The sequence below is a fragment of the Cornus florida genome, unplaced genomic scaffold, assembly GCF_030987335.1.
Source record: "Cornus florida cultivar Cherokee Brave unplaced genomic scaffold, ASM3098733v1 CherokeeBrave_3.0.0_Hap2_Chr11, whole genome shotgun sequence".
Lineage (NCBI taxonomy): Eukaryota > Viridiplantae > Streptophyta > Magnoliopsida > Cornales > Cornaceae > Cornus > Cornus florida.
In genome coordinates this window covers 15,525,366-15,535,622 of record NW_026775581.1, presented here as the reverse complement: position 1 = coordinate 15,535,622, position 10,257 = coordinate 15,525,366, and the positions used below count along the sequence as shown (strand labels likewise).

The window sequence follows — 10,257 nt, the reverse complement described above, 5'->3', positions numbered from 1 at the left end:
ACTTTGACTCTCAATTTATGGTACGCGGAGGTGGACCAACTATAGGTGGACCAGCTATAATTGAACCTTGGACTATAGTCCACCACAGCAGTACACATACTTGCATCTATAAAATATATATATATATATATATATATATTGATAGATATAGATATATATATATACACACACCCAAACTTCCCAAATAGAAGGGCTGTGCTCAAAAGTTCATACGTTGAATGGGTTCCATCACTGGCGTTCGACTTGAAATTAGTACTAACCAGACCCTAGAGCTAGATGACACTATTAAATTAATGCATGTGCCTTCATTTTAGAACATGCACTTTGCTTCTTTTTTCCTACCCAATGAAGCCAATATATAATCCACGATGAAAGTGACATCATGAATGACTTGCGCACTTTTAGTTTCATGCATGTACATGTACATATACATATAGATATATATATAGTTGACTAATAGAGGAAATAGAGTTGAAGCTGCGTGTGTCCAAGCGAAAAAGATTAAGATAATTTTTTATTTTTTATTTTATTTTTTATGTGTGCGTTAAGATACACAATCACATTATTAATGTGTAAAACTATTATGTATTTTATATAACTTTTTTTATACAGTCACATCAGTATATTTCCTTTCTCCTCTATTCTATTAACAAATCAAGCCTATATTAAGTAGGTTTGTAAAAATTATGTGAATTCAGGCATGACAATGATTGGTTATTAGTGGGAGATATATTTTTATACAAAAAGTATAAAATAACTGTTGAACTAAAAATAAAATAATTCAAATTTTTTGTATAAATCTATTATAACATATCACATTTACACAAAAAAATATACGCAGTGGTTGAAGATAATCTAAAGTAATAAAATGATTGACAGGTGTACCCAAAATGTAAAATGTCAAAAGTTAGTGATGTCTTATTTTTAGCTTTGATATCTATATCTAAATAATAATTTTGGTCAAATTATAGTAAATTCCTTGAACTATCACACAGTTTCAAAATATTCACTGTACTATTTTTTTTTTTTTTTTTTTTTTTTTTGACGACATACGCCTTTAATTTATTAAAAGTTAGAAAATTATTTCATTACCTTGGATGTTGAAATTCTTGTGTTAAAGTGATTGTGAAACTTGTATGAAATATTGGTTGATTGATCGGATGAAACGACAATAATACTTACCTTCTTATGGGTGAGTGAGTATCGTCTAAAAATACCCTCTTATATAAACGAAATTTTCTCTACAATTAATTTTATAAATGAGAAATTGACAGTGTTTGTGGCATGACGTTTTTGTCAAATTAACCACTTGCACCACTTTAATTCCAACAGCCGTCTAAGAGGGGGATAATTTACAACTTCTAGTAAATTAGGATATTCATTGCCAAATAATAATAATAATAATAGTAAAAGGGGATATTGTTACATCTTTATAATTAGGAGGGTTTAGTGCAATTTAATCTAATATTTTTAAATTAATAATGTCAAATGTTAAATCTTTCTCTCTTTAGTACTCCATAATAGCCTTTTATTTTGATATTTCAAACCCTTGTGGTTGATGATAATGCATTAATAGAATATATGCCACTTAATTAGGATAATTATAACTTCAACTTATTACAAACATTCATCAAGGATTATTATCCCTAAAAATATATGAAGGAGCATACACTCATGACTGCAGGAACTTGATCCCTTGATTATACTATGTTATATATATATTAAAATCAAAAGACAACAGCTAACAAAGTGGAAACTCATACTATAATTTCCACTGAAAAATCTCCAAAATAAAATTTTGGAACAAAAATTCAGCTCATAAGTTCCTGCAACCTCTGATGTATCCTTGAAATCTCCACACCAACTCTTGAAACTTTCACCTACAATTCAGAAAAATGAAACAAACATTTTTCACTATAATTAGTGTGTGTGTATATATATATATACCGTAAAGCACCAAAATAAATATTGGAATGCAAGATGTAGTAATATATCACCTTAGCATGGAGAGTGTGGAACACCTTATCACCCACAGTAGAAAAGCTAGCACTCACCACTTCAGTTTCTTCTTCCTCAAGAATGCTAATAACTTCATAGAGCAAAAAGTTCTTTTCCAATCCACTTATTAAAACCACTTCTATGCTCGAACCCAAGTCTCTTAATTCAACCATTGGCAGTCTAAGGCCAATCTTCATCGAATCTCTGACAATATCGTTGTTGCGCAATGCTTCTCGACTCTGCTTTAGTTCATCTATTCTTTCTTTCAACTGCGTTATGTACGCAGCAGCCTGATCAAGCTGGTCTTGCTGTGATAGCAAGTCCTGTAAAAAAAAAAATTCGAGAAAAATCAAATATGAATATTGTTTCATGTTTCTGTAAACAGTTATCGAAAACTCTGAAAATAGAGTAACATTTTCTTTTGAAATTAAATAATTTTTTACTCAATGTTCGATCCCAAAATAGTTTTACATTAATAACCAAATGAATTTTTGAACTGGTTCTTAAAAATTAGTTAAGAAAATTATGTATTTCCCTCGTCTGAATATTTTGAAAGATAGTAATTTTATTTTATTTTGCTTTTTTATTTTTTTTATATTTTTTTGTGTAGTTATCAGTCTCATTTTATTACTAATATAAATATCAAACTTGTAATGTATTCACAATTTCACAGTACTTATTATATTACTGATATATACACATTAGTGATATGAAAACGTAAGGACCTCATAACTTGCAAAAATATATATATATAAGGACCACATATTCATGTCCTTATTTAGAATTAACAAATTACAGATAGAGACAGTTGATCTAAAGAAGAAGTACACATGCAGTACGCAAAAAGAAGTTGTCTCTTTGCTTATATATAGGAAAGGAGTGAAGGAAATAACCAAGTTTAAAAGATATTCTCTTTAAAAGAATAAAATAATGTAGTAATATATTGAACTTGATGGATGAAAATATTAGATAATATTGTTGGAGAAACACATAACCAAAATATATATATATATATATATATATATATATATATATATTGTTGAAGAAATATTTTTAGGTTGATGCAAAATATGAAAGAAAAATCCTAGTATTAATTATTCTATGACAAAATTGGTAATTAAAAGAAAAAAAAAAAAAAAAAAAAAGGAAAAAAACTGGTTGAGACTCTTCATTAAATTTAATCAGTGAATGGTGGAATCAATTACTTTAATTTAACTTAAAATTACCTTACAAAGTTGTGAAAGAAACTTGTTGAGACTCTTCATTAAACTTAAGTTCCATTATCTGAAATACACATCCTTACTCCAATTTCTTTTGGATATATCATTTCAAGCATAATGAAATACCTCTAATTGAAAGATTAAACTATATGACAAAAATAATTTTAAATTCATTTTGGAGAAACTTAAAAAAAAGGTTTTTACCCAAAAATAAATAAAAAGGTTGATAATTAATGTCATCTGGTTTGCCCAGCTAGAAGCAAATCTATTAACTTGTAAAAATAGGAAAAACAGAAGCTTAATAGGGAGGGTTAATATATATATGACCCAAAAGTGAGAGAGAGAAAGAGAGAGAAAGTACCTTGGAGGGTTTGAAGTGGTGGGAAGGAATGAGAGAAGTGAGCTTAAAGCAAAGCCCTTTCATGTGAATCCTCCTGTTCCTCTCCACAGTCTTCCTATCTATTTTCTCAGAACTAGCACTACTCTTACCCTTCTTCATCCTTAATTTCACTTCTCTCACTCTCTCTCTCTCTGTGTGCAGAACAAACACAGAAGCAAAAAACTCAGAGAGTACACCAAGAAGGAATCTAATTAGAATTAGCATTCGGTGCAATTGAGGTACCAAGGTCAATATATATATATATAGAGAGACAGATATACAGTGAGAAACAAAACAAAACTAAGCGAAAGCCGCAGGAATCAGCTCTGGTCAGGTCCAGTGGGTCCCAGAAAACCCACGTAGAATTATCAGGGATTTGGCTGTTAGACATTGTGTATTTCAGTGTGGTCGTTATCTCCACATCGTAGGCCCAACATAGTGGGCTATATGACCCAGCTGACTCTTGAATCTTGAACGAACGACACGCTTTCACCGACCAATATATATACACACTACCTATATTTATTATTAACTTATTATATATATATATGGACGGAAAAAAACAAAACGTCAACGGAATTAGCGGAAGGGGTTTGCATCGGTTGGGTCGAGGTGCCATCGAATGGATCCAACGGATGCAAACCCAATTTGACCAACCTTTTCAGTTGTCTTTTGCTTCAGGTTAAAAAATTACTATTCTGCCTTTATGATTTTTCATCATCCAACGTCATGCTTGACATCTTTATGTATTAGTATATTTTGCATAAATTTTAGGGTAAAATGCAATAAACACCTCCTGAATTATTTGGATATTGCAAGAAACCCCTCATAACTATAAAAAAAAACTCCTCTCAACTATGTTTTTGTTGCAATTTATACATTAGCTCACTTTTCGATACCGAAAAAGTCAAAAGACCATATTACCCTTATAAAAAGATACAATTTTTATTTTAATTTTTTTGTAAGGCAAGTAATTCAATTTTTATCTTGAATCAATTAAGTGTAAAATCATTAAGTGTTAAACTCATCACATGTCTAACTCAAATCAAATCCATTCCCCCTATCTCTCTTTAGCTCTCTGGTGAACCAAGAGGGGAGGGGGTGAATTGGTTCATATAACTTATTCTAACACTTCATCAATTTTTTGCATACTTCAAGAGCTGTTAACTCAGTATTTATGAAGTGCTTTTAACCACAATATCTGTTGATCCTGTAACACCCCCACATTTTCCACGCATAAGTTGATCAGGCTTATACACGAAAAACGAGGGATATCAAAAACAATTGGCAATATACAAGCATGGAATACAAAATGATGGAAATAAAAGAATTTAGACAGGAAAGAAACATTAAATAATACAACATCCATCCATCCTTTATTTAATATAGTACTTCATTACAACTTGGAAATCCTACGTCAGGGATCCCTAAATATAACCCTGAGAGTTCAACGTCAAAAGTAAATAAAAACTGAAACTGAAATACTACATAAAACTTCTACCCTGCACTGGATCGTAGGAGTAGATGAGTTCGGATGATGGTCCCACACTGCTAACCTCAGCCTTGAAACGGATACTGACCGTATCCTGAAATAACAACAATGGTGGGTCAACCCCACGAGCAAGTCCTCTCTACTATGACCCAAATCAGAGAATCCAATAAATTAATCATTATGAATCGGATGAGTACTATATCTGTATACATCCTATGGGAACTATCCGATGTATAACATGACCTCAACCAGAATAGACGGTGATCACTTAGACTCACACTAGGTGGTTAAGTGTCGCCTTTCCCTACCCGGGAAATCAGCTATTATACATGGTGCACGGTACTGACAACACAGACTATAACGAACTACACAGTGATAACACCTCGCAAAGTACTGATGAATATACTGAGCATATAAATTAGGCAACACATGCCAACAATATTAAGAAATATACCGAGTATGTCAATTAGGCAACACATGCCAATAATATTAAACCACATACCCCGACAGCCACACATCTGTCTATCGCAACGAATGCATAAGGTATAAATGAGTCTAAACTTATTAGCCAGCTCATATGGTTCTATATGGCAACACATCCATATAATATAAATGCGACATAATTAAACAGTCCATTTATTTCCTGAAATGCACACAGCATAATAATCATGGTTTATATATCAATTAACAGTATAAACATCCTATAAGATATCATGGATAATTTATCTGACTAAAACCATGGCCTTATTTAATTTAACAGTAATGTTTGATACCATTAAATACGATAATAACACTATTTATATTTAACAATGTCGTTAAATAAATCACATTAGTATCTGTACTGTGAACGAGCCAATAAATGCTTAGAAAAGATTAATCGGCCATAAGAATAAGTAACGGGTATTAAAATAATAATTTCGTGGCCCGTTAAACCCGTAATTACCAACACAGTACCTAAAAATCCAAGTTTAAGGTTCTGGAATTTACAAAACAGGCCCTAGGGGTATTCTGGTAATTTCCAGCAGCTGTAGGGACCCCACACGCGCCCTCACGCGCCTCCCAGAGCCTCCCCACGCGCAGCCCAACCTTCCCCACTCTCCCACGCGCCTCCACGCGCGTCTGGCATCAGCCACGCGCTCCCACGCGCGCGCACGCGCTGCCACGCGCGCACTAAGGGTGCCTTGCTGACGTGTCACTTCCTGGTTGGTTGGCTGCATCCGGACTCCGTACTCGCGTCACACCGGATCATCTCACCCTATCTTCCCTCCATCCAACGCCCACAGATCCGGGTGTACCGCGGTATCATGGACCGCGATGCACCGGATCAATCAGACTCCACTAATGGCCAAGATGCGCGCGTACACCCTCCTATGGTGCGCCGCGTTGCACCGGATCACTCCGGTCGTCTCCCCTACTGCCGGCGACCGGAAAACTCGCCGGAAGGTCGCCGGAAAGTGCAGAAAATGCCCGGAAAAATCTAGAAAATTCTAGAAAAATCCCTAAAGTCTTATTTAATTATTTTTAGCCATTATTAATTTCATAGGACATTAAATAAATATATACCATCCTATATAATTAAAATTCCATTAATTGAATAAAATAAAATTAATAATTTATTAACCTCTAAACCTTGACTCTATGCATAAAACTAAGCTAAACAATTAATTTATTAATTCAAAGGGGAAAAGTAGATAATAACTTGCCTTTTTGGATTTAAAATAAATCCGCCGGTCTGCGCGTAGTCGGGTAAAATTGCCTACACCGGTCCAAGCTTCTTTCTCTTTCTCTTTTCCTTTCACTCTTATAAAATAGCTCTCTAGAATTTATACTTTGCTTCTAACTCCCTTTATTTTTTTCTAAGGCAAGCTAGTTAATTTATACACAAAATATATAATATAAATATTACAAATATCTTATTTATAATAACTTCTCACCCATTTCTCATACTCCTACCTATATGGCTTTAAGACAATGCTATCTTTAATCAAGATATTTGATCCACCATTCTACCATAGTAAATGAAATTCTATCCTAGTATTTAATTTTTCATCATTACCTTGATTTAATACTAATATTATTATTACTAATATTATTATTAATAAAACTTTTATAATTATTATTATTATATTATTATTAATATTATTATTATTATTATTATTATTAAACTAATATAATTATTATTATTACAAAATAATACATTATATCATCATAATACTATATAACACAAATATAATACTTTACTTAACTAATAATGATTAATATAAGCATAACCAACAAATAAAATTATTAAAAATAATACATGCATATTTACATGAACAAATTTACTATTTTAACATACACAATTAATTTACATGCACAATTAAATGAACCTAATATAATAATGTAGTATGCACAAATAAATAAAATTAATTAACCTAACACAAAATTAATTTAAATACATTCTTTAAAATTTCGGGGTATTACATTCTCCCCCCCTAATAAAGGAATTTCGTCCCCGAAATTCACTACATACCTGTATTAAAAAGTCCTGGATACTTGGCATGGATAATATCTTCCCGTTCCCAAGTAGACTCTGTAGCATTATGATGACTCCACTGTACACGTACTAATGGAATAGTCTTCGTGCGCAATATCTGATTCCTACGATCGAGAATACAGTAAGGTTGTTCCAAATAGGTTGCATCGGGTTGCAACTCAATCTCACCCACATCAATGTGTTGGTATCGATCTTCATCCCGTAGAAATTTTCGCAGCATAGATACATGAAAAACATTATGTACCCTATGAAGATTATCGGGTAGAGCCAGACGATAAGCTACTGCCCCAATCCGATCTGTAATCATAAAAGGACCCACAAAACGAGGCGATAACTTACCCTTTGACCCAAACCGCATTACTCCCTTCATGGGAGAAACCTTAAGCAAAACCTGATCACCAACCTTAAACTCCAAAGCACGAGTTCGACGGTCAGCATAACTTTTCTGTCTGCTTTGAGCTGTACGCATCCGATCCCTAATGATAGCGATCTTTTCTGACGTGTCCTTAATAAATTCAGGACCCAAAAAGCTGTTCTCACCAACTCCAAGCCAACAGACAGGAGACCTACACGGTCTGCCGTACAAAGCCTCAAATGGTGCCATACCAATAGTTTTCTGATAACTATTGTTATAAGCAAACTCTGAAAGCGGCAAATATTCCTCCCAATTGCCCTTAAAATCAAGAACACATGCCCGCAACATGTCTTCTAAAATCTGATTAACTCGCTCAGTCTGTCCATCTGTTTGAGGATGATAAGCAGTGCTAAGATATAGTTCTGTACCCAAAGCCTGCTGAAAGCTCCTCCAAAATCCTGATACAAACTTCGGATCTCTATCTGATACGATGGACAATGGTACTCCATGAAGTTTCACCATTTCTGCAATATACAGCTTAGCATACTGTTCTGACGTAAAGTTTGACCGAACAGGCAGAAAGTGAGCGGACTTGGTCAATCTATCAACAATGACCCAAATAGAGTTGTGATTATGCTGTGAAGTAGGTAATCCCTCTATGAAGTCCATGGAAATACTCTCCCATTTCCACTCTGGTATGGGAAGTGGCTGTAACGATCCTGGCGGTCTCTGATGATCAATCTTAATCATCTGACAGGTGCTACATTTAGAGACAAAGATAGCTATATCTCTTTTCATGCCAGCCCACCAAAACTGGCGTTTCATGTCCTGATACATCTTGTCTCCCCCTGGATGTACAGAGAACTGAGAAGTGTGTGTCTCTCTCATCACAACATTTCTCAAATTATCAGCTGAAGGCACAATTAAACGTCCCTTGTACCTCAATCCTCCATCAGTCCCTATAGAATAAAAAGGAACATCTCCGGAGGCTAACTCCGAAACCCGATCAATACACTGTTGATCTGCGAGTTGCGCTTGAATGACCTGATGAATGATAGAAGGAGTTACTACCACACATGCCATAAAAGCGTCTGCTAACTCATCAACAGTCTTCAAAGCATCCCACTCTGTTGTAAACAAAGCTGAAAGGCTGACATAGGGTCGGCGGCTGAGTGCGTCTGCTACAACATTCGCTTTCCCTGGATGATACTGAATAGAGAAGTGATAGTCTTTCACGAATTCCAACCATCTGCGTTGTCTCATATTCAGTTCCCTCTGTGTGAACAAATACTGTAGACTCTTATGATCGCTAAACAATCGAAAAGTCTCCCCCAAAAGATAATGTCTCCAAATACGCAAGGCAAAAACCACTGCGGCGAGCTCTAGGTCGTGAGTCGGGTAATTAAGCTCATGAGGCTTAAGCTTCCTAGACCCATAAGAAACTGGTCGCTCTTCTTGCATCAACACACAACCCAAACCCTTCAGAGAAGCGTCGGTAAATACTAAATACTCGATTCCACTCTGAGGTGTGGCTAAGACAGGTGCAGAAGTTAACTTGCTCTTCAATTCAGCAAAAGCAGTCTGACAAGAATCATCCCATACAAATGGTACATTCTTCTTAGTCAGATGAGTAAGTGGACCCGCAATTTTGGAAAATCCCTGGATGAACCGGCGATAATACCCCGCTAATCCCAGAAAACTGCGAATCTCTGTCGGTGAGGTAGGCTGTCCCCACTCCATAACGGCCGCAACCTTGGCTGGATCTACTGCTAACCCTTCTTCTGACACTACATGTCCCAGAAATTTGACCTCTTTCTGCCAAAATTCACACTTCTCAAACTTCGCAAACAACTGATGTTCTCGAAGTGTCTGCAATACTGTGCGTAAATGTCTGGCATGGTCCTTCTCCGACTTGGAGTAAACCAGAATATCATCAATGAAAACAATGACAAACTGATCTAAGTATTCTCTGAATACTCTATTCATCAAGTCCATAAAGACAGCTGGAGCGTTCGTTAAACCGAAAGGCATAACACGAAACTCATAAGATCCGTACCTCGTGAGAAATGCTGTCTTTGGAACATCTTGTTCTCTGACTCGTAGCTGATGATAACCAGACCTCAAATCGATCTTTGAGAAGTAAGTAGCTCCCTTCAACTGATCAAACAGGTCATTAATTCTGGGCAACGGGTACTTGTTGCGAATAGTGACCTTGTTCAGTTCTCTGTAATCAATACAAAGACGAAGAGATCCATCCTTCTTCTTTACAAACAGTAC

General features: G+C 35.0%; 1 protein-coding gene across 1 annotated transcript; it reads right to left on the bottom strand.

Annotated features, from left to right (window-relative positions):
- Positions 1-1,569: 1,569 nt before the first annotated feature.
- Positions 1,570-3,814, bottom strand: LOC132284115 (transcription factor bHLH162-like). The gene is made up of 3 exons (XM_059786184.1): positions 3,580-3,814; positions 1,998-2,321; positions 1,570-1,880 (listed from the first exon to the last, which is right to left on the bottom strand). The coding sequence occupies exons 1-3, from the start codon at positions 3,715-3,717 to the stop codon at positions 1,812-1,814; spliced, it is 531 nt and encodes a 176-aa protein (XP_059642167.1). The 5' UTR covers positions 3,718-3,814; the 3' UTR covers positions 1,570-1,811.
- Positions 3,815-10,257: the final 6,443 nt, after the last annotated feature.